Source organism: Lissotriton vulgaris, chromosome 7, assembly GCF_964263255.1.
Source record: "Lissotriton vulgaris chromosome 7, aLisVul1.2, whole genome shotgun sequence".
Taxonomy (NCBI): domain Eukaryota; kingdom Metazoa; phylum Chordata; class Amphibia; order Caudata; family Salamandridae; genus Lissotriton; species Lissotriton vulgaris.
In genome coordinates this window covers 861,257,219-861,282,338 of record NC_141695.1, presented here as the reverse complement: position 1 = coordinate 861,282,338, position 25,120 = coordinate 861,257,219, and the positions used below count along the sequence as shown (strand labels likewise).

The 25,120-nt window shown below is 44.5% G+C and overlaps 1 protein-coding gene across 3 annotated transcripts in view; it reads left to right on the top strand.

The window, feature by feature from the left end:
- LARP1 (La ribonucleoprotein 1, translational regulator) overlaps positions 1 to 25,120 on the top strand; it is a 773,488-nt gene that overhangs the window by 474,046 nt on the left and 274,322 nt on the right. For all 3 annotated transcript variants that reach the window (XM_086931251.1, XM_086931250.1, XM_086931252.1), the window contains exons 8-10: positions 6,115 to 6,259; positions 6,683 to 6,857; positions 6,950 to 7,119. In XM_086931251.1, the coding sequence (XP_086787377.1) occupies positions 6,115 to 6,259; positions 6,683 to 6,857; positions 6,950 to 7,119 (490 nt within the window). The remainder of the gene's footprint in view (positions 1 to 6,114; positions 6,260 to 6,682; positions 6,858 to 6,949; positions 7,120 to 25,120) is intronic.

The following is a 25,120-nucleotide window of genomic DNA, read 5'->3' as shown; positions in this document are numbered from 1 at the left end:
CCAGTCTTATGGGCAGAAAAGATACACCTAGAACAGGGGTAAGACAAACTACTGCGGCAAAGACAAGCGCCAATGAGTCTTTTCACCTGCCACCACCATTTCTCCACCCTCACAAAAAACTTGGCGGAAGAATATCAAAATTTTACTCCAACTGGCAGTCAATAACAGACAAATGGGTCCTGGATATTGTGGCCAGGGGCCATGCCCTAGAATTCGTAAAATTCCCTCCAAATGTTCCGCCAAATGGACCGCCTCCAGCTCACCTGAAAGAGCTGTTTGCCCAAATCAAGGTGATGTTACAAAAAGGAGCGATCGAGAGCGTTCCACAGAAGGTGAGAGGAATGTGTTTTTACTCCAGGTTCTTCCTGGTAAAGAAGAACGGGGAGTGGCGCCCGATACTCTATCTTCGCGCTCTGAACAAATATGTAAAGAAGTTGACATTCCGGATGTCGCTTCAGGAAATATTACATCTTCTAGTAGCAGGAGATTGCATGGTCACCTTAGATCTCCAGGATGCACATTTCCACATCCCCATTCTACCTCGCCACAGGAAATTCCTTCGCTTCAGGGTGGCTGGCAGGGACTACCAATTCAAAGGCCTTCCCTTTGGTTTACGGTCATCTCCAAGAGTATTTACGAAAGTTTTAGCTCCAGTGGCTGTGCACCTCCGGCTGGAGGGAATACAAATTTTCCCAAACCTAGACGACTGCCTTATAAAGGCCAGTTCTCACGAAACCGTTCATCAGCACCTACAACAGTGTCTGCACCTATTTCAGTCTCTAGGCCTGACCATCAACTTCAGCAAATCCCACTTCTTAGGAGCAACTCTAGACACTCAAAAACTCAGAGCTTTCGTCTCAAAAGAGAGACCGATAAAAATAAGTCGGCTAGCACAAGATCTGATGCAAAGAAAGTCCGCTTCAGTCCGACTGTACAAGTCTTTTCTAGGGATGGCATCGGCTTGTATTCCATTACTTCCAAATTGCCGGCTCCGAATGAGGCCGCTTCAGGAGGAACTCACCTTACAGTGGCAACAGGTTTCGGGCACTTTCGAGGACCTCATTCAAATCACAACACTCATGAAGAAGTCTCTTCTCTGGTGGACACAGATGAGTCATCTGAGGCAGGGGTGCGCGTTCCTTCAAGAAGCACCGAGTCTAACCATCACTACAGATGCGTCCCTCGAGGGCTGGGGGGCTCATCTACAAGGCCTCACGATCTGCGGCAAATGGACGGCACAGCAAAAACGGTGGCACATCAACCGTTTGGAACTGAGAGCCATTTTTCTTGCACTCAAGGCGTTTTGTGCCATCATTCAGGATGCCAATGTGTTGATACGAACAGACAACACAACAAGCATGCACTACGTCAACAAACAGGGAGTAACACGATCTCTTCTCCTGTCTCAAGAGGCGCAGGATTTATGGACATTGGCTCTTCACCACAATGTAAATCTGCAAGCAGTGCATGTTCCGGGGACAGAAAACGTCCTCGCGGACGCGCTCAGCAGAACAACGGTCACCACCCACGAATGGGAGCTTCACCAGGAGACAGTGGAACATATATTTCATCAGTGGGGTTGGCCAGACCTAGATCTATTTGCGACAAGGACCAACAGCAAATGCCAAAGCTTCGCAAGCTGGCATCCCCACAAGAACTCTCTGGGGAATGCGTTCTCCATCAATTGGTCTCTGACTTTTGCGTACGCTTTCCCACCGATTCCACTAGTCCCCAAGGTTCTGCGGAAGATGAAGAAGGAACCTTGCCGACTCATCCTGATTGCGCCCAGATGACCGCGCCAATATTGGTTTACAGAGCTCCTCCTACTGTCAGAGTGCAAGCCAATTCAGCTACATCCAATCCCGAACTTGCTCAGCATTCAGGAAGGACAAGTCTTCCATCCGGACCCAGCATCTCTGAGATTAGCGGCCTGGCTCCTGAACACCGTGAGTTCGCACACCTAAACATCCCGGAGGACTGTAAAGAGGTGTTGGCCAAGGCTAGAGCGCCTGCTACCATCAAGATGTACAGTCTGAAATGGAAGCGCTTCTGCATCTGGTGCCATTCAGCAGGGGTTCACCCTTTTTCAGCAAAACCTGAGGAAATTCTTCCTTTTTTCCTGCAGTTAGCACGAACAGGTCTGTCTCATGCTACCTTAAGTTTTTCTGGCTGCAATATCCAGATATCGACAGGATGGGACCAATTCTCTGTACTCAGCAAGGATTATCCAACAATTCTTCAGAGGCCTCTTTAGAATGTTCCCTCCTGTACGCAGTCCGCCTCCTTCGTGGCATCTAAATGTGGTCTTAGCTCAACTCATGCGTCACCCATTCGAGCCCATCCACAAGGCCGATTTGAAGTACCTTTCGTGGAAAGTATCACTGCTCTTGGCTTTAACATCCTCCAGGAGGGTTAGTGATATCCAAGCTTTCACTGTGCACCATCCTTTCCTGCAATTCACAAGTGACTCTGTGATACTTCGCACAAATCCAAAATACATTCCGAAAGTACCTTCGGATTTCCATCTCAACGAACCTCTTAAGTCGTTCTTTCCAGACCCGCAAACACCTGCGGAAAGAGCGTTACACTAGCTTGACATTAAAAGATGTCTTAAATTCTACCTACAAAGAACATCTACTCTACGCACTTCTGACCAGTTGTTCATTACCTATGGTGCAATTCGTAAGGGGCAGGCAGTTTCAAAACAGACTATTTCAAGATGGATCTCTGCTGCCATTGCCTTTTGCCACGCACCGGCTGGGAGACTTTTACTGTCAGCGCCCAGAGCGCACTCTACAAGAGCGGTCTCTTCATCTACGGCCTTATTTGCTGGAGTCCCTCTTCAGCAGATCTGCAAAGCGGCTACTTGGGCTAGTCGCCATACCTTTACCAGACATTACTGTCTAGAATCGATCAGCGAGGCTAATACTTCTGTGGGTCGAGCTGTTCTACGGAATCGGTTTCACTAAGGTGAGCCTCTGTTTTTCCCACCTCCTTGTTTCTGCTGTCAGACGCTTCTTATGTTCTGTTCACACATTTTCATGATTGCATTATGTTATGCTTATACGATATGTGTATTTTCTCTTTGCATTGTTATATGCGTTACTTGCTGACAAGCTTGGCTTCATTGGCGTCTGCCCAGCAAGGATATGTACTGCTAGCTACTCTGATTCAGGCATGTGAATCTATGAAAGACACCCCTAATACTGGAGAAGAACAATAGTTACTTACCTGTATTCTGTGGTTCTCCAGTATTGGTGTCTTTCATAGATTAACATCCAACCGGCCCACCTCCCCTCAGAGGCTTTTAGGCTATAGGGGTTTTACCTACACTCCTGCGAGAAAATCTGAGAGCCTGAGCCTCTGGGGAGAAGGTTCTGGTGGGTGCTGGCGCCTGATTGGCTGGACTATACATAATGACTAAGATAGTCACTAAGGTGTAAGTTTTTTCTATGGTAGCTTGGGGTACTTTACTTCCTGGTTGGGAATTAGTGTTTTTTCCAATGTAATTATGGCATATTACTGCTTTTTTATGTACCGTGGGATTCCCACTCCGACGACGGGGAATGATTCAGGCATGTGCTCCTGGATTTATCTGCCGCCTTTGACACGGTCGACCATAACATCTTGGTCGACTGTGTCGAGGAGGCCGGCATTTGGGGCACCGCTCGGGGCTGGGTTCGCTCCTTTTTGTCCAACCGCCATCAGGCGGTCCGGCTCTCCCAGTTCACCGCTGACAGGGTAGGTCTAACCTGTGGCGTTCCGCAGGGTTCCTCTTTATCCCCCCTTCTTTTTAATTTATATCTGACCCCTCTTATCCGGTCCCTACGAGGCAGTCATGTCACCGCATTCAACTATGCGGATGACATTCAGCTGATTTGGGATGGGGGCTAACCATCTGAGGCTTAACCCCGACAAGACCGAATTGGTCCTTGTCGGGGGTGCCGCCAACCCATGGAAATCCACCTTCTGGCCGGCGTGCCTAGGCTCTCCCCCAAATCCAGTCAACTCTGCAAAAAGTCTGGGCGTGATCATCAGCAACGATCTCACGATGAAGCCCCAGATTAATGCTGTAGTCTCCTCCAGTTTTTTTCAGATCCGAAAGATCCGGAAGATAGCCCGCTTCTTGACCACTGAAGCACTTACTTTAGTTCTGCTGGCATTAGTCTTTTCAAGAATTGACTATGCCAACTCACTCTATGTAGGCATTCCATCCTACCTGATGAAGAGGCTGCAGCTCATTCAGAACCAAGCTGCACGCCTCATTCACCATCAACCTAGGCACTGCCACATTAGTCCCTTGTTAAAGTCTCTTCACTGGCTCCCCGTGTCTGAGCGGTGCAAATTCAAGCTTGGCTGTATTATTTTCAAATCCCTTGCCGGCTTGAGTCCTTCCTTTATTTCTTCTATGTTGCACGCTTATGTTCCTGTCCGTAATCTCCGTTCCTCCCATCTTGCTCTACTTAAGGTCCCTGCCTTTAAACGCAAGAAACATGGAGGTTCAAGATTTTCTTTTCTTGCCCCTTCCTTTCGGAATTCACTTCCTCTGAATATCAGAGTTGCTTCTCCCTATGCACGTTTTAGATCTCTCCTCAAAACCCATTTGTTCTGTAATGCTTTCTGCTAATATCCATGAGATAGTAATGGTCTCCCTCTGTTTGCTCGAGCGCCAAGAAACCGGTGGGTGTTAGCTGCGCTTTAAAAGTAATTTTTACATTACATTACATGAAAGACACCAATACTGGAGAACCACAGATTACAGGTAAGTAACTATTCTTATAAATTTAGTGAATATAACCATGGCACAGAACTAGAATTTTAAGTGGCATCCGGTTCTTTGGTATTTAAAGATATGCCTAGGAAATGCAGTGTCATGATCCTAAGCAGTTTCCCTTAAAATTGTGGAAGTCTGGAATTGGGTGTTTTCTAAATAGTAAAAAGACATAAACACTGAGGCGGTGAAGACCGAGTTTTCGCCTCGGTCTTTGCTGTGGCCTATTTTCTGGTACTAGCAGAAAGAATCTGGGAATACCACACATTGTGAAAGGAGGATTGTTCTAATGACAAAGTTCCAAAGTTGCTGGAGTAATTTCATTGTTTTAGTCTTTCAAATAGCACACATTGTGAGCCTTTTAACAGCAGTTTGTCCTGCTCTACCCATTTATCAAATGAGCCGAAGTTTCAGTCTGAGGTTGCCATTGGCGTTTGCCCGAGATTTTTAGGGACCTTGCATTAAACCGCTTTAACAATGGTCTCAATCTCCTCTGTGAATGAACCAATGCTTTTAGATGATTTTAGTCCCACTTCCTGGCAGTAGAATTTTAACTTAGAAAAGGACCCACATTACGAAGAGCCATGTGAGCCCATGAAAGTTCAAAAAGCAAAGGATTAGAAAATGAGTAGCAGGGAGAATTTAGACCAATCCTCAATCGAAGATTCATTTAAAAATGTTATTAATACTTTAAAGATTCTCTGACCTTACTCATCCTATCTAACTTTAACCCTGTCCTGCACACTCTGCCCCTTTTTCCTGATCACTAGGTCCATTTGATCTGCCACTGGCTAATTGCCATTGCCAGGGAAAGCTCTTTACTGATGTCCTACTTGTTATGGTTGTAGTTATGATCTCAAATCCCACTGTCACATGAACATTTCAGTTCCACTGAATATCGTACAATGAGATTCTCTTGTCGCCCACCTGCGATATTTGAATTTTCATCTTGATAACGCTGCATAGTTGCTTTGATAGCGCCGGACGTTCTAGATACCCTAAGCTTAGATCTTGTGTTTTAGTCTATTTGAATGATTTGCATTTTGTAGATTTTCTCTTAATCTTTCTTTTCACTTGCCTCTATTTTGAATTTTTTCCTATGTTTTTTGTATTGGTGTGCAGCCTGAATTTACCTTTTTTTTATCTCCCATTTCCCCTCCTATATGTACCTAAATGCCATTTTCTCTACACATATGCTTCAGTTGGCCCGAAATGTTGCATGAAAACCTTGTAGTTAATAGTTTAGTGTTTAGACTTGTAACTGGATCTGTTTTTATTAAATTGTAGGATTTTATTTATTGTGAATAGATTCATTTGTTAATTTCAGTTGTTTCTCTTAACAGTGAGTACTACTTCAGTGAGGACAATCTTCAACGGGATTTTTTCCTTCGGCGTAAGATGGACACTGAAGGGTTCCTGCCCATGAGCCTGATAGCCAGTTTTCACAGGGTTCAAGCCCTTACCACCGACATGGGGCTCATTCTCAAGGTGATGTCTGATACCACCATCTCTAAGCCTTTTTTGGTGTGGCCTTTGCTTAGGTATGGGTTTCAAGTTGTGGTTGGGGATTGCAATTATGTATGATTTAAGTGGCAAGTTTGTATTAGTGCTGCAGGCTATTTTGCTCCTGTGAGTATCTGGTTATAAACTGCAAGCACCCATCCAGCTAACTTCGTTAATTGTGATTCTCATCATATGTTCAGCCCATATTCATACCACTGTGGCCTGTCAATTCAGACACAGGTCTTTCATGTGATGGCCCAAATATTTTTTTATTGACGTTTGGTTGTTGTAAGTGACTTAACTAGAGGGTGGAATTTAGTGTTCATATTGCTAATCTTGCATGAAAATTGCATTCTTTTATTGCATATACTACTGTTGCAGGCAAAATAATCTTCTTAATGTCTCTAGGCTTTGAAGGACAGCAAAGTAGTTGAAATCAGAGATTTGAAAATTCGAAGAAAGGATCACCCCGACAAGTGGCCCCTGCCAGGTCCTGGTTTGTCCGATTCTGCCCAGACTGACTTCTCACAACTCATTAATTGCCCAGAGTTTGTGCCCAAGCAAAGTTTCCAGAAAGAAACAGGTGAGTATTTAGACACCCCTTGGCTTTTCACATATTTGAGCCAAATTGAACGTTAGCCGCATATTCATCTACACCTTATTTCGTAACTTTAGAATCTCTACCTGGTTCACCACGTACATCTAGTCCTGTCACCAGGAAGCCTGAGGAGGTTAGCAACTTGAAAACGATGCCAAAAGGTCTTTCTGCAAGTTTGCCAGATCTGGACACTGAAGCATGGACTGAAGTGAAAAAAAGGCCTAGACCATCCCCAGCCAGACCTAAGGTATTGTTTATTATTGTGAAAGTTCTCAGTATTTGCATCATTGCTGGTTTGAGAGAAGCATCAAATGCATTTTTTAATTCAAGATTCAGACAAGATTATGGCACACAGTCACATTTTCTACATCTGTTTATTTACAGAGTCAAAGTTTTGGTTTCATTTTGCAGATTCTCTTCTGTGAAAGTTAAAATGCCACTGGCTTCTTATTTAATCCTCTGTTGCATCCCCTCTGGACACTGGAATTGACATTTTATAGTGAATGGGATGGTTTCCTGGGTAAATAGTAATTATATTGGTGCATTTGCACATGGCTAAAACCCGTGACAGTGGTGATCTCTGATGATCATTAGCTACTGAGTGTCCTTTCGGACAAATGTGGTTGGGAGATGTATGGTAAAGCCTACATAGGAGTGGACGATTGAGGGGTTTGAGGTAGTGACATTATACAAACATGGTGATGTTTGTATCGCTGTTATTTTTGCTTGAAATGTTGCGGAGCGTTGAAAAAAAAGATGCACCCTGATTTACCTGCTTACCTATTTTTTTCTTTTTTTTTTTTACTAATGAGGAAAAAGCTGTGTATCTTCTAGTATTGGAAGTGTTTCAGAACTCATTTGTGTAGGCATTAAATTTGGGTTTGGTAATCTGGACAGGAAAGGATTCATTAGTTTATATATTTTTGAACGGAGGGGCAGTTGATAATAGGGTAGCTTTTTTGTGGAAGTTTGTGGTCTTTTAGTGGAGTGATCCAGTCCCTTCGATTCCTGGGTGAGCTGTCCATGTTCCTTTAGAAGTGACCCCTCTGTCTACAGAGGCCAATTGTCATTCCACCTCAATTGGTAGGGTGACCGATGCAGTTTTAGGTTTCTGGGGCTCCCACTTGATTAAAGAGGGTACTTAAAGGTGAAACCCATTGGCCTGGTTTAGTTCAGAGAGTGTTTGTTAGAGAAGCTTGAAACTTCTGCATGAACTCTAGGTATTTAAAAATTGTTGAAGACTTCCTGTGTAAAAGCTTTGTTCGGCCACTTGATTTACATGTGGTATAAGTGACCTTTTAGTGTCCACAATCACTTATAAGTCACTCACGGAAAGTAAGAAATGTGAGGTTTCTACTTCCTGAGGATCAAGTGGAGGAAACAAGACCCCAAACTGCACCCCAGCATCCTCCGCGCCCTGATTTTCAGGAGCCCAGCCAAAGGTCTCCCCCAACTATCCAACTTAATTGCCCAGCCATTGGTCGCCTTCTTCCAGCCTCCTGGTTCAAGCCTGTAGTCTCTTTCCAAAACCGACCTCCTGCATTGGAAAGCATTGAGCGCCCCACACCTATTTGCACCCGGCTACCCCTGCAGTGCTAGTAGTGCAGCTTTGGTGCCCCAGTACCCAGATTTGTATTAAACTGAAAACACTTTAAATACTTATATTCGAGGTCACTACAGCCCCCAGGGTGTTCACCAAATGTCTAGCAGTAGACTGGTTCATCAAAAGTTCAAACTATCGCAGCTGTAATCCACATTCTAAAACTAGGTTTCAGTCAATGAACTCAAGTTCCACCTACAACCTCTGCAAATACCTTACATCAAATCCATCCTCTATTCTCCAGCAAGGCTAGTTTACCCAAATATAGGCAAGGATTCAGTCCTTTCAAACACTTATTCTACAGTTTCAGCCTCAACAGATAACCAAACAGTGATGTACCTCCTAGGCACCATGTATAGCAATAGTACGCTATGCCAGACTCAATATGCGCCCGTTCCAAGAATGCTTAGAGCATCAATGGTCTCAATCTAACAGCCAGCTGGTAGATCTTGTGTTGATCAGCCGTCAAGCTAGGAATTCCAATAATCTTCAAAAAGGATGTCCTCTCCTAGACCCAGTTACGCTGAGGACCATAACCGCTGGACGCATCGCTCACAGGTTTGGGACCACACTCGCAGGATACTCAACAAACAAATACAAGACCTAGACTTTTTGGGCACTTCTAGACCTATCCTTCTGTTGTGAGCATACCAATTTTTTGCAATACTGTTGCAAGAAGCCACTCCCCTATCATTTAGCTTGTTGGGGTAGTAGGCATAGCTCTGGATGGTGCCTTATTTAACAATCGCCCGTTCCAAGAAAATCAATTCAGTTATGAGACGACATAGACTTACACACTTTAGTGTCAACCAATACTACATAAATGACAAAAAAAGTGAGTGAGAGCGAGAAAGCACCTCACGGGCGCACCACCAACGGGAACCTGGCAGGTACTCACCAGGATTGCCCTGTTGTCATCATTGGTACTTTCAAGCTCGGAAAAAAATTAAATAGAGTGAAGTGTCCAAAACACACAAAGAAATTGTGTCAAGAAATATGCAGTGAAAAAAGAGGAAAGAATCAAACTGATTTACAACATGTAAAAACACATCACACAGCAACACAGATATATAACTTAATTCACTCTTGTGTTGGGTGTGAGAATCTAAAAATAGTAAGTGAGGTCACGAACTATCCAACCACCACTACTATACTTGCCGACATGTTTCATTGCCATATAAAGATTTTGGCAATTTCTTCAGGGCGTTGTATACATTAAAGCCACTGCATATGGACAATTTAGTCTCACAACCTCTTACGGCCATTTCTACTCGTACCAGCCGGGGGATATATTTCTCATGAAGCTGTGATTGTAGCACTCATAAAATGACCTTCCCCATCAATTTACGTATTGGTGAAAAGCCTCTGGCTTGTACTCATGTGTTTCCAGCGCTCTGTGTTGGAACCGATTTCCTTCGACGCCCAATCCTCACCAGCTTCCAGAATTTAGTTTCGAACGAGTTTTCAGTCGATGCTATTCTTCAACATCGAAGATTTCGATTCAGGTCGTCGACGACGGCCTTCTGGCCTTACTAGGCCTAGACTCCAGCTCATGGAAAGGACGCCATTTAGAAAGTGTCCTCAATATGGGTCGAAGTTTCCCCACACCGACATTCATGAGGTGTGTAACCTTTGCCTCTCCCCGGAGCACGAGGCCAGAGACTTCCGCTTGTGCCTCCTTCCGCTCCAAGAAGACGAACCGGGACAGAAGAGCTAGGAGAAAAATGACTATCTTCAGCTTCAATTCCAGACGACATCTTCGCAGAGGGCGTCTACGTCCTACATGGAGTCGACAGCAACTCTGAGGCAGAAGATTCCGAAGTCAAGGACATCACTCCAGCACAGCGGGTTGTAAGTAAGACTGTCGACCCCGACCCTTCCTCGACAGTCAAAAAAGGCTCCGGTCACACCCTCGCCCTCGGGTGCACACCAAGACACTGCTTCTACTGCCCCACCTTCGGGCCCGGCTAAGAAGCTAGCTAAGCCTTCCGGCGACTCGGGCTAGAGTTGACCTCCCCCAGGGTGCCGGCGCACACATACCGGCACCGAAAAAGACAACATTACCTACCACGCCGGCATCGAAACAATCTGCGCCGAAACATACCGATACTCCCTAGGCCCCGAAAAGCAGTCCGGAACCAAGCAAACATGCTTCGGAGGCGAAAAAGCCATCGGAGGCGAAAGACTACTGCTTCTCCTGTTAAAGACATTGCCAAAAAAAACAAAAAAAGCTACTTCGGTACCAAAACCTCCCTCCGCACCAAAAGATCAGCCTCCTGCAGAGGACTTATTTCAACCAAACCCTGCACAAAAGACTCTGGTTAAAGACCCAATTACTGGTCGATTAACTCTTAAGTTAAAATAACGACCACTGGATACACCGGCTCCTCATCCAAAAAAGGACATAGCTACTTCTCCTATAAGAGCTCCTTCCCCATCTCCTCCACCTATGCCATCACCACCTGTGCCCCCTACCACAACATTCCCCTACATCCTCTGTCATACCAGATGATGACAATAGGGACGATAGCTCTGATGATAGAGGGGGTAACCCAGATGATCCATCTATTCCTCCAGGCTCACCTGACCCGTGGGATGATTACAACACCCCAGACATCCCAAATGTCCCTCTAGATGACACATACCCAGATCAAACAGGGGCAAGATGGCGGCCGCAGGGAAGGCTGTGCGAGCAGCTCGGTCCCCGCTCCGGGTTTTGAAAGGAGAAAGAATGAAGCATTCTACTTACCCAGCCAGACGGATCCGTGTAATTATGCTTTTCTGTGCTTTTCCTGTGCTTTTCGGTCTTTCAACAAAAGGCTTTTCAAAGGACTAAAATTTCCTGTATCTGCATTCTGAGGGGGAGCGTTCTCTCTTTACTGAATACCAGCATGCAGCTGTAGGGTACTGCTACGCGCGGCGTGGCTTGCTGGATGGTTTCTCGGCTTGCGTTCTTCCGTTTGCGCGGGCCCCGGTGTGGCGACTCCCGTCTTTTTTAACGCAAGTCTACTGGCAAGTGGTTTGGGGTTGCCGAGACACTCGTAGTAGTATGCCCCCGAAGCTGAAACCGCGAGGTGCGGGAGGCAAGGCGAATCTCGCCTCAAACAAAAGCGCCAAAATGGTGAACATGGCGAGTTGGGAGAGACGGGAAGAGCAGAGAAAGCAACGGAACCGTCTTCTGCAGGTACGAATAGAAGGAAGGGGGATGAGCGTTCAGCAAAGACGTGTGTGGCTGCACGAACTACCAAACGGGATTCAAACTCTCCCTGAACTGTTTGAGAAGCAAGTTTCTAAAAACGTTCAATCACAGCCACTGCAATTAAGTAACTGTTGGAAAACAAGGCAGCATCTGTGAGGCCTGCACAAATAACATGACACATTTGTCCTTCACTGGGAACCAAACACCCTAGGGCAGCGCCTGACTCTCAGAGGGTAGCGTTGCAGAGCAGTCTGAGGCTTACTCAAGGGAGGTGGTGTGGGCTAGTAATCGCCATTTGCAGGTGCGCATAAATAACACTCAATAATTGATTGTTCAGTCTTTACTTTGCTTAATAAAAGTAAGTACATTTATTAAACACACACACCCCTCAATACTATACAGCAATTTACAAATATACATAAGCTGATGGAATTACTTTGTGGCATTGCATAACATCTCCACCCCTCCTGCGGGGAGGGGTGTGGGGGGGTCTAGTACCACCACTCATGTAGGCACATCACCTTGCACCCAATGCAGTGAATTGGTCTTAACCTGGAGCGAGGGCTCTGCGCACTGGCCCCCTCCCAGTGGTGACCCCCACCCCCCCATAACCTCAACAATCATTAAACAGGCTACACTGTACATTAGTGAGTGTCTGGAATCTGTAGGCTTTGTGGAAGTAATTTTAGCCATGGGCCCCACATCCCCATAGGGAAATAATGGAGTAAAACACAGTAAGACGCACTGACTTTCCCTGGCATGTTCCTTTCCAGTGTATAAAGCCTATTCTGTGTCACCACCCAATTCTGCATAAGCCGGCCACGCCATTCACTCTGTAGCTGCTCCTGGACTGCGCACGCTAGGAATCTCCCCTGCGCAGCCCCTAGACGTGTGCACACACATGTACACCTGTCTGCATGTAACCAGCCCGGTGCCCCATACTCCAACTGCTGCACAGCGGCCTAGTCAAGCCAGGGGGACACCAGTAAAATCTCCATGCAGTCTGCTTCATTATGAGTTCACTGTGGGTGAGTCCCAGATTATGAGGCTCCCCGACCGTAAAAGCTCAACAATTAGGTGCTCAAAAAGCGAAAAACCCGGGCGGCCCATAGTGTCAGAACCACCTAACAGTAACAAAATTGTAACATTGGCTGGAAACAATGAGACTGGCTCCCCTGCCTCCCCCCTATTGCTACTGTATCAAAGATCCCCGCAGTGGATACGATAAAGACACCTTTGGATGGTATTCAATTAAAGAAAAAGAGAGAAGAATCTCTGGCGATACATCTCTAATGAAGGTGATGAAGTTTCTGACTATTGAGCATTCTCCTCCGGATGCTATTACCGGCATTTTGGATAATCTTGTTTCCGAGATACTCTTTGGAGTTAACAGAAGGTGCTCCTGTACAGGATTTGACTGGGTCTCAAGATGTTCTTGATAACTTTTATTCAATGTCTGTCCACTCTTCAGATGAAAGCGGACATTTAAGTAAAGATTGGGCTGACTATCAGGAAGAGGGCAGCAGTATTGATGAGGAGGATAGATTAAATATTGCCTCCCCAAGATCAGTAACAACTACAGTTAAGAGGCTAAAATCTAGGAAAATGCTGCATGCCAAGAACCAATCTTTAAACATGGGCGGGGCATGTTTTGAGAACACGTTGTCTGGATCTCCTCCTGATGAGAATCTTGAGCTCGATGGAGTATTGAAAACAGGAGAGCAGAGTTCCGAGCAAGAAATCATGTTGTCAATGATCTATTATACTGTGATGGATCATAGATTAGAAATTAAGGCTGAAAATACCTGTACGCAGGCAACATGTCAAAGTGCAGAATGCTCTGCGGCGAGTGATTAAAATATGCTCCGATACAGCACTGAAATGACTTAAGCAGAGACAAGAATCTCAACGTTCGAGGACGAACTTGTTGCACAGAAAGCAGAGATTTAAACTATCAGATCCCAACGCGATGATATCAGCTTTAAGCTCTCCGAGCTGGAACATCAGGCTCGTAGGAATAATTTATGGATTTTAGGAGTCCCTGAAAAGAGAGAAGATGTTCGTAAATTCATTTGTGAACTTTTTTCAGAGGCATTTCCTGAACTGACTTTGTGGGACTGGACTATGGAGATACAGAGGGCACACAGGTTTCAATTTACTGTTAAAAGAGAGAGACAGGGAGAGGAAGATCGCCCTAGAGCCATCCTGGTTCGATTTAGTAATTGTTTGGCGCCGGAAGCAGTTTGTGGGCTCGCTAGACCAGACAAAGACAGGCAAAAAAATGCAAGTTTTTTGTTTGTCCTGATTTTTGTCAGGCTACAGTTTCGAAACGTTGGCGTCTCTCAGCTTATTCCAGGGTTTCAAGGAAAAGGGGACCACGGTTTATCTTCAAAATCTGGCTAAGCTTAAAATTGTTGTAAATGGCCAAACAAGGTTTTTTTTCTCGGAAATTGAAGCCAAAGAATACTTGTTGTCTTTATAGTTCTCATATTCATGGCTGGTTAAACATAGCTGGTATTGGATATAAGGTTTTCTTTTTTTTCTTTCTTGTCTGAGTGAGTATTATGATTTAAGGAAATGATCAGCTTTGTTGTTCTCCTTCCTGACCTAGGAAAAGGGGTGGGGGGCGGCACTCCATATTTTTGGAGGGTTGGGAAGAATGGGTGGGGGGCGGGATGCGTGGTTGCTGGGGAGGGGGTGAGTTGGGGGTGAAGGGGGTGAAAAGTCAGCAGCATCCACATTTTTGGAGAAAATTGTTTTGGTCTTTTTAGAATCTCATTGTCGCAAGAATGGCTATATAAAAGAGGAAAAGTTATGTTTATACTCAGAATGTAAATACTTTGTGCTTCTATTTTTTTGGGGTGAAGATGGATTGGAAATTAAGGATCTGTAATCTCAATATTTGTGGGCTTAACGACAGGAAGAAGAGATGTATTGGCTAAGATTATTTTATTATCTCGAATTGATATATTATGTCTGCAAGAAACTCATCGCTTGGGCAAAACGAGGACTGTTGCAAAATTTAGGATTAGACCTAGTGGTATGTTCAAAACAAACTGGGCTTAAAGAGAGGGGTGGCTATTTTAATCAGATGGGGTTAGGAATATGTATAAAGAATTTGGCAGATAAATGGGGCTGTGGGCCATTGTGGAATGTAAGATTAATCCGAATAATTGTACGCTGTGCACATTATATGGGCCGAATTTGGATGATGCCGAGCTCATGAATTTCGTGAATTCTGAATTAGCTCAAAGGCCCCAACCAGTGATCATGTGTGGGGATTTGAACATACATTTGGATGCAAATTTTGATATCAGGGGCAATACGGGGTATTCAGGAAGAAAATATCAGACTTTTAGGGCATTGCGGGATTTAATTGTAGAACACGGGCTCAAGGATGTTTGGAATTTGCTTCATGTAGGAGATCCTTGTGAGAAGGTGGCCTGATATGCAGTGGTCACTATTCTAGTGAACACTATGTATCAGTCCAGCAACCCTTATTGATGATTGGTTGTAAGTCAACCTTATAGACCAGCTATCCTAGTAGCGTGGATACGAGCAGTCTAAGGCTAAAGACTCGAGAGGGCGTGTTAAGCCAGCTGTTATACCACATATACCCCTTGAACACCAAGTGAAAGGACACCACACAAGTGTTATGAAAATAAACAGTTATTTATTAAGAATCACAACAGCCCTGTACTCTTTATGAGGACAGGGTACTAAGCACAAACCAAAACTCTTACAAAAATACTTAAGTTAGCACAGTATATACAAATGCCCGAGGGGCACGGAAAACCATATACTTGAAAAGTGGAATGCGAAATTACTAGCAGGTAAGTACAGTACTAATAGCCTTTGGAATCGCTAGGACTTGACTATAGAATCGTTAGATTACTTCTAGGAGACCCAGGGGACTCGGGTGCAGTGTGTGCACTCTCACGCGAGATGCGGGACAAAGTCTATGGTAGCTAGAAATTGCAAGGTTAGTGTTCTCGGGCGAACCCGACCTGGTAGGGAGAAAACGAAAGTAGATTCTGACCCTTGGATAGTGAGGCTATTCTGGGGCACCGAAATGCCGAAGTTACCTAGCCCAGGGGCTGCAGCTGCATAGGACTCAAAAGACGTCGGGAATCCTCGTTGCCGGACCAGGAGCCTGGAAGAAAGAAGTTGCTGGCAGGCGACCAGTGAAGAAAGTTCGGTGGATCCAAGCCTGGATCGATGGAAGATGACACCTGAAAGCAGAGGGGACCAAGTTCGAGACTACTAGCCAGTAGTCAGTGGGCACCAGGAGGGCACCGGATGGTAGCCACCTCGACAAGGCGTGTGGGTGACGCTGGGCTCGGAGATCTCACGGACCAGGAGGCGTTGTCGGCGACCAGGAAGGAGGATCGAGCTGTCCCACGAAGATAGAAGCTGTCGGCGTCGCTGGACCCAGGATTGGGCAACAAAGCCTTGGCAAATTCAAGCCCACGCGGTGGACCTAAAATGGCGTCTGGAGTGGACCAGGAGGGTCCGGGGTGCCTCTCTTCAAGAAGGAAGCAAGGGCCAGTCTGGAGCAACCAGACCAGCAGCAGTGATGTCGTCGGGCGTCGTTCAGAAGGCCACAAGCCAGCCGGCTAGTAGCCAAACAACGCGGTGCACAGCAAACAGCAGAAGTGCCCCACGCCGATCGTGGAGATGCAGGGGGGCTGATCTTGGGTGCTGGAGCTGCGCAGGGTTGGGGCTTCTCGGACCCCAAAGCACCACCCGTGGAGGACACGGTGGGCTTGCAGTAAAGATGTCGTGCAGTCTTGGCGATCGTCGGTCCCTTGAGGTCTCGTCGCACTCACGGTTCTCAGCTTGGCTGTGGAGGTGAGTAGAGGTCAGAGGTGCCAGGGAAGCCGGGTCTCGTCGAGCTGGGTCGTCGGATTCGTGATGAAGGACTTGCAGCAGACCGCAGTGTTCTTTAGGATGGTGCCCGCTTGATGCAGGGTGACTACTCCTTAGCCACAAGGGAGAATCTTGAAGAAGAAATCTTGAAGTCCTTTCGAAGAAAGTCGTGTCTTGATTCCAAAGATGATCTAATTTTAACAGGGGGCCCGCTCCCATCTTTATACTAAAAAAGGGGGCTGACCCGGTGACTAGGTCCTGCCTATGGGTGGGACTAGGAGGGGGGTGGTTACACCCCTCTGCCATGCCGGACTTTCCCCAGGCCAGGGGCTGGTGTGCCCCTGGAACTGGTTCTGACCGGCCTATGCGTAGTGAGCACCGGGGTGCCACTCAGCAGTCACCTTCCTGAAAAGCCCTGCCTACCCAGGATACACAAAACCATGTCTGGGACGGTGCTAGCACCGCCCCTGACAGGAAACCCTTTGTCCAGGCTCCCCTCGCTGGAAGGACTCCCAGCTGCAGGGGGTCAGACTCGTGTCTGTGGTGGCAGCATCCATTTTGTGGAGCTGAGGCTTCGCTTAACTTTAACCGGGGTTCACAGTTACATACATGACGTGTCCCTCTAGAAGGGTGGAATGCTAACCCCGTCGCCAGAATTGGCGAGGGGTTAGTATTCCAATTCGTATGACACCTTACTCGACATGTTTTGATAAAGCAATACCAAAGTTAGCATTTAACCGTGAGGATTATAATGCACTTAAGAGTATATGGTATGCGATATCATGGAACAGCTATTAGGACTTGATTCCGCAAGCTGCAGACAGGCTCAGCTCATGCCAGAGCACCATCTCACACGATTCCAAGCACTCTGCCTTCAGGATTGTCAAGGCCTGCCATAGGAGTGACTGATAGGAATCTGTGTGTCCATTTTAGGGTTAGGTATAGGTATACTATACCTACAGCAAAGGGTGATTACACGACTTTGCCCCAGCTGTCATGCAGCCAGTTGTGTCAAATTTAGGAGGCCAGCCAGGGGTGGCATAATACATGCTTCAGCCCCTGGCAGCCCTGGGTACACCTATGCCCTGAGTTACAGGGTCTGATAAGGTGGCCCAGTACCAATTGGAACTGCACCTAGGGTACATGGAATCCATTTTACAGAGAGAGCAGTAGGCCTGGGGTCCTGATTGGCAGGGCCCCAGGTCGACTATGTCAAAAACCAGCTAAAACACAGGGCAAAAAGTTGGGGGCAACCATAGTCAGGAGGTACCTTCCTACAATCCTGGCTACACTTTTTTTTCAGCACCCCATAAAAAATGTCTAGATTACTTTTTGTTTCACAGCAGATGGTAGGCAAACTTAATTTAGAAAGTCTTCCTAAGCTTGTATCCGATCACAATCCCCTAATATTAGAATTAACTCTAGACCCACACAAAATCTAGCAGAACCGGTCATGCTCTTTTGAAAGTAACTTATTACTGGACGAAGACTATCGCCAACACATGGTTAGAGCTATACAGGAATTTTTGAGATTTAATAATGAGACCGCACCGGATGAGTTAGTTTGGGATGCCTTTAAGGTGATAGTAAGAGGGGAAACTATTAATTCTAAAGTGCGACGGAAGAGAGGGTGGGCTAAACATAAGGACGACCGTGATTTGGTTATGGGGGCAGAACATTATCTAGCCAACGCAATCAGATTAGGCCAGGATATCGATCTAGCACAGAGACCTAACTATTAAAAGAGCTTTAGTATATTCTAACATTGCAGATCAAATCGCTCTTAAATATAATCTACATAAAGATAAAGTTTATGAATTTAGTGAAAATACGGGGAGAATCCTAGCAAAAAGATTACGGCAGAAAACAGTCTTTAATGATATTGAAAAAGTTGTTGATTTAAATGGGATTTTACAAGAAACCAAAGATGGGGTTCAGGAAGCATTTAATAAATGTTATCAAGATTTATATATGGCTCCAACAGAAGCGATGGTAGTGGGGACTAAAACCGTGGCATATTTGACTAACTTGGAAACCACTAGACTTATGGAAATTGAAAAAGAACAGCTATCCGCACCCATAACTTGGGATGAAATTGAAAATACTTTATTAGGTTTGTCTCCGGGCAAAGCTATGGGACCGGATGATATTCCACTAGAATTTTATCGTACCTTCAGAGAGATACTTAAAGAGCTAGTTGAAGTGTCAACAAGCGTTTCGTGGTAATCCCCAAACCTCATGGTCCGAAGCTGCTATTGTTATATTTAAGAAAAAAGGGAAGAAGGAAACAGAGATGGGGTCTTATAGACCAATCTCACTTTTGAACGCGGATAGTAAAATTTATTCAAAAGTATTGGCCAATAGAATGAACAGTATTATGTCTAATTTAGTTTAAAAAAGACAACATGGTTTTATTTCAAAACGTGATACCACAGATCATGTTATAAGAATAATCTCTCTTGATTGGTCTCAAGCTACGAATTCTCCTGTCGCTGTAGCCCTGTTAGGTACTGAAAAAGCATTTGACAGGGTTTCCTGGAATTTTTTATGGTCTACTTTAGTTTGGAAGGGATTTCCGAGTGAATTTGTTAAAGCAATTCAGGCATTCTATATCAATCCGAAGGCCGCAATACGTATCTCTGGGACACTCTTGAAAAAATGTCACTAACACGGGGGACGAGTCAGGGGTGTCCTTGTTCCCCCTTGTGGTTCGCTTTATATATCGAACCTTTTTTAAATAAATTAGGAGATGTAGGAATTACCCCAGTTCAGATACATCGGGTAGAATGTAAAGAATTTGCATATGCGTGTGATATTGCCATTGTAACATCGGATATTAAAGCCTCTTTTCCAAATATAGTGAAAGCTGCTGAAAAATTTGGGTGGTATTCGGGCTATAAATTAAACATTTCGATAACACAGTTAGATCACTCAGACGCTGGTCGCCCAAAGGATATGAGCTTCGCGTCCAAAGCCCTATATTTAGGCATTAAAATTTCCGCAAAAATTGATGAAATAGTACGTTTAAATACAGACCCTATATTAGGTTTGGCTAATAGACTGAATAATCGGCCAATAAAAGACTGAATAATCTTCATTTATCGCTGTATGGGCGGAGCAATGTTTTAAAAATGTTAATTTTTCTGAAATTTCTGTATTTATTTCGCACAATTACTCTCCTCTACATCTTTTTTTGTTAAGGCTGACCGAATGTGCTCCAGGTTTCTCTGGAGCTATCACAGATCTAGGAGGGCGATGAAATGATGTATATTACCTAGAGAGAGCGGAAGTTGGGGGGATTCCTTGCTTTCGTTTGTATTACTGGGCTGCACTATTAAAGCATATGGGTGTTTTGATCTCTCATGATGCTATTTTAAAGCAAGCAGCCAACCCGTCAATTAATGAGATGGTACTTGGTAAAGAGGCTAAACCATGTTTAGTTCGAGAAATTGAACCTAGCTATTATAAAAAGACAACATTCTTTGGGCTGCTTTTGAAATTTGGAGGAAAGTTAAAGGTAGACTAGGTTTGAATGCTAATTTGAGTTATTATACTCCTCTTGACAGTTGGTCTATACTACCAGGCATATTCAGGGATCAGGTGATTAGGTGGCATTTAGTAGGGATAAGTATAATAGGAGATTTATTTCATGGAAATCAGTAAGTTTCTTCTTTTTTTACAGCAGAAATATAATTTACCCAGAACAGATTTCTTTAAATATCTCCAATTACGTAGTTTTTTGTCTCAAAGAAAAACACCAAACCAAATCAGGACCGATAAAGTTTGCATTATAGATGCAATTAGAAAGTTAAAATTGTCCCAATCTACCAATTTTTGATTAATAAGCTAGATGATGACTTAGAAGTATGGGAGGATAAATGGCAAAGAAAATTTGGAATTGATGGAATAGATTTGGTTAGAGTAATCGAATAATCGAGGAAAGTTTTATTTAATGGTCCTTTAAAAAGCCAACATTTTATGTCATTATTTGACTTGTACTGTATTCCGGCGAAACTGGCTAAATGGAAATTTGTAAAAGGGGATAAATGCAATCGATGTGGTCTTATTGCCGCCGACGCTGCTCACATGTTTTTTCTGTCCTAAATTGAATCAATTTATTATGGATGTGGAGCATTTTCTAAATGATAGTCTGGGGATACAGATTCATCTATCGGCTGAATTGTAATTATGGGTCTTCAGTCAAATCCAATTAGAATTAGGACGATAGCAGAGGAGGGATTTTTATGTATTTGTATGTCAATTTTTTGCTTGTGTGTAACAACCGAATGTTTAGATGCAGTGTCGCCAGTTTTCAGTAATTGGCAATCAAGACTTCTTTCTATATTTTATTTAGTCTGCTGTTTTTAAAACAAAGGGAACTAGGAAAAAGTAATTTAGTCAAACTCTGGCTTCCTTTGGCTAATTGGTTATAAATTAATGTATTATTGAATAATTGTTTCATTATGAATTGTGCTGAAATGTATTATGTTAATGAAGCGATATGGTTGTCTGCTGACAAATTATCAATAAAATATTTTTTTAAAATGACATATACCCTACGCCTTCCCCACCAAAAGACACTATGGGCTTCAATCAATTAGTACACAGAGCTGGGGTGGACATGCATACAGACCCTGTAGACGAAGACTTACTAATGGATACCTTTGATAATGCACAAAGATCCTCATCCATTTTACCCATGCTTAAAGGACTGATTAACATTCTCCTGAAGTCTTCAAAGACCCAGTTAGAACTTGGTTCATAAACCCACGATTAGAGAAGAAATATAAAGCGGCCCCTTCAGACCCAGCATATATTAAAGGCCCAGTACCACTAGACTCGCTTGTGGTTTCCAATGCACACAAAAGAGCAAATTCACAAACATCAGGTGAAGCTCCCCCACCAGATAGTCTAAGCTCCTTGACGCATCGGGGAAAAGAACTGCGTCTCAAGCAGGAACCATGTGGCGTATTGCCAATACGCAAGAATTATTGGCAAGATGATAGGGCACATTGTGACGAATTAGAATCCTTAATGCAGCACCTCCCTGATAAGTACAAAGATAGAGCAAATGTACTTATCCAAGAAGGGAAAAATATTAGAAACGCCTCCATTTGTTGTGCACTTAATGCAGCAGACACTGCCTCCAGAGCAGTTAACACCAGTGTTTTATTGCGTAGACATGCCTGGCTACGCATATCAGGGTTCAAACCTGAAGTCCAAAGTGCTATACTTAACCTATCCTTTGAGCAACACTTATTCGGACCCAATGTAGATGTATCCCTTAAAAAGATGAAAGTATACAGATACGGCCAAATCTATGGGAGCCCTGCAGTCGCTGGCTCCCCGACGTTCATTTCGATGCTCCTCTTACAGAGGCGCCACCGGGGGATACTCTTCTGACACACCTTCTACCTTGTACAAAGCCCCCACACAGTCCACCTATAGTAGGGGCTTCCAAAGGGGTGGTTACAGAGGTAACAACACTAAGGGCAGAGGTAAAAACAACAACTCCCGCTCTGCCTCTAACACTACCCAATGACTCCCCTCCCTCATTCCACTCCTGTCGGGGGAAGACTACAACACTTACCAGCCTGGGAAAACATCACATCAGACAGGTGGGTGCTTCAAATAATTCAGTCAGGTTACTGTCCAGAACTAACATCCACCCCCCAAACATACCACCCAGGCAGCATCCAATGTCACAGGAACATTTGTCACTGCTCAGGCAGGAAGTGACATCCCTCCTGCACAAAAATGCAATATAAATAGTCACAATGCATCAGCTAAACAAAGGCATATACTCCCTATATTTTTTCATCTCAAAGAAGGACGGATCTCTAAGACCTATCCTAGACCTCAGACCTCTAAACGTTTACATACTGTCGGATCATTTTCATATGGTCACAATCCAACAAGTCATTCCGCTCCTGTTACAAAATGACTTCCTTGTCACTCTAGATCTCAAGGACGCCTACTTTCACATTCCTATCCACACAGCGCACAGAAAATCTGATTTGTGCTGGACGGGCAGCACTACCAGTTCAAAATGCTCCCATTCGGAGTCACAACAGCACCAAGGGTGTTTACCAAATGCCTAGCAGTGGTAGCAGCACACTTAAGAAGACCGTATATTCATGTCTTCCCATAACTAGACGGCTGGCTCATAAAAGCCAGCTCATAAAGCCAGTGTGTACAATACACTCACGCTACGATTTAACCGCTCCATGACTTGGGATTCACAGTAAATCCCACCGTCACATCTGCAACCTTCACACATACAACAATATCTCGGCGCTACAATAAACACCCAATTAACACCAGCCTATTCCTCTCTAACCAGGATAACAAATGTACACTCTCTCCTAAAAAGATTCAAGCTACAACACTTGCTTCCAGCTCTAGTGTTCATGCAGCTCATAGGAATGATGGCATCTTGCATATTTATAGTACCTCACGCAGGACGGCAAATGCGTCCACTTCAAGAGTGCCGAGCACGCCAATGGAACCAGGCTTGTGGTCAATTAACAGACCTAGTGTTGGTAGATAGTCGGACTCCTTGCTCACTGCAATGGTGGAGCACCAAAAACCTTTCAAAGGGCCGACCTTTCAAAGGGCCGACCGTTCCTAGAGCCAGTTCCTCACATAATCTTGACAGCTGACGCATCATCCCTCTCTGGCTGGGGAGCTCACCTACTGCATCACACCATGCAAGGCAGGTGGACACCGCAACAAAAGTTACTCCACATCTACCACTTGGAGTTACTTGCTGTTTTTCTAGCCCTAAAAGCATTCCAAAAACAAGTATCAGGCAAAGCTGTCTTAGTCCGCACAGAAAATGACAGCCATGTACTATATAAACAAACAAGGGGGAACACACACTCTGCAGCTCTGTTAGCACAGCAGATATGGAGATGGTCTATACCACTAAAGATCTTCCTCTTAGCCCAACACGTTCCAGGAGTACAAAATACCATGGCAGATCTGCTAAGTCGACAAACACAGCAGATCCACGAGTGGGAACTTCATCCACAAGTTCTTCATCCGTTCTTCCAAACGTGGTGACAACCTCAAATAGATCTTTGCCACCCACGAAAACGCAAAATGCCCAAGCTTTGCCGCCAGATATCCACACCCACTATCCAAAGGCAATGCGATATAGATGAACTGGTCTGGAAAATTTGCGTACGCTTTTCCTCCTCTCCCACTACTTCCGTTAGTGGTACGCAAGCTACAGCAACATTCCTAAACACTCATTCTTGTTGCTCCAACTTGAGCCAGACAACCGTGGTACACCACGCTGCTGCAACTATCTGTGGTACCACATCAGAAATAATTAAGGCTATCTGTACGCCTCTTAACACAGAACCAAGGAGTGATTAGACACCCGGACCCAGCTCAGCTCCACCTAGCGATCTGGCTTCTGAAGTCATAGTTTGGTTACCTCAACCTTCCTCCAGAATCCATGAACGTTATTAAAGATAGGCATCCCACTACTAGAGCATGTTATGTTGCTAAGTGGAAACGGTTTGAGATATACTGTCAAAACAACCACATAAATTCTTTAGATGTGTATTCAACACATCATAGGATACCTATTACACCTTTAAAAGTGTAATTTAGCCTACACGTCTAGTAGACTACACCTTGCTGCCATTACAGCATATTTACAAAATAGACAACACCTATCTCTTTTTAGAGTACCTGCTATAAAAGCTTTCATGGAAGGACTCAAAAGAATAATCCCTCCCTGAACGACACCTTCACCAGTGTGGAACTTAAACATTGTTCTCACACAGTTAATGGGACCCCCCTTTGAACCGTTACATAAATGTGAATTGCAATTCCTAACTTGGAAAGTAGCTTTCCTAGTAGCTATTACTTCTCTCAGAAGAGTTAGTGAACTACAAGCATTTACCATTCAAGAACCCTTTCTGCAAATGCATCATAATAAAGTGGTGCTACGCACTAATCCTAAATTCCCTCAAAGTCATTTCACCACCATTTAAATCAATATATTGAGCTGCCCGTATTTTCTGCGCAGCTACAGTCGCAGAAAAAGCTCTAAACACCGTAGATGTCAAAAGAGCATTACTGTACTACATCAAAAGGACACAAACTTTTCGTAAAACTAAACTTTTTGTGTCTTTTTTTAACACCATATAAAGGCAACCCATATCCAAATCGGGGATAGCTAGGTTGATTGTTAAATGCATAAAAATGTTACCAGAAAGCCAAACGTACGTTAACAATTCCTCCAAAAGCCCATTCTACAAGAAAAATAGGGGCTTCAATGGCATTCTTTGGGAACATTCCCCTAGATCTATGCAAAGCAGCTACATGGTCTACACCGCACACATTCACAAAACACTATTGTGTGGATGTGCAAGCTAAACAACAAGCCACTGTGGGCCAGGCTGTACTAAAAAGTTTCAAACAACTGCAACAGATACGGGTAGTCTCCGCTAAAGGTGGGTACTGCTGTGCTACACAATCTATGCACAGTGTGTAATGCACAGTGTGTAATCTGCAGCTCATATGCCTCGAATGGAAAATGCTACTTACCAGTATGCATCTGTT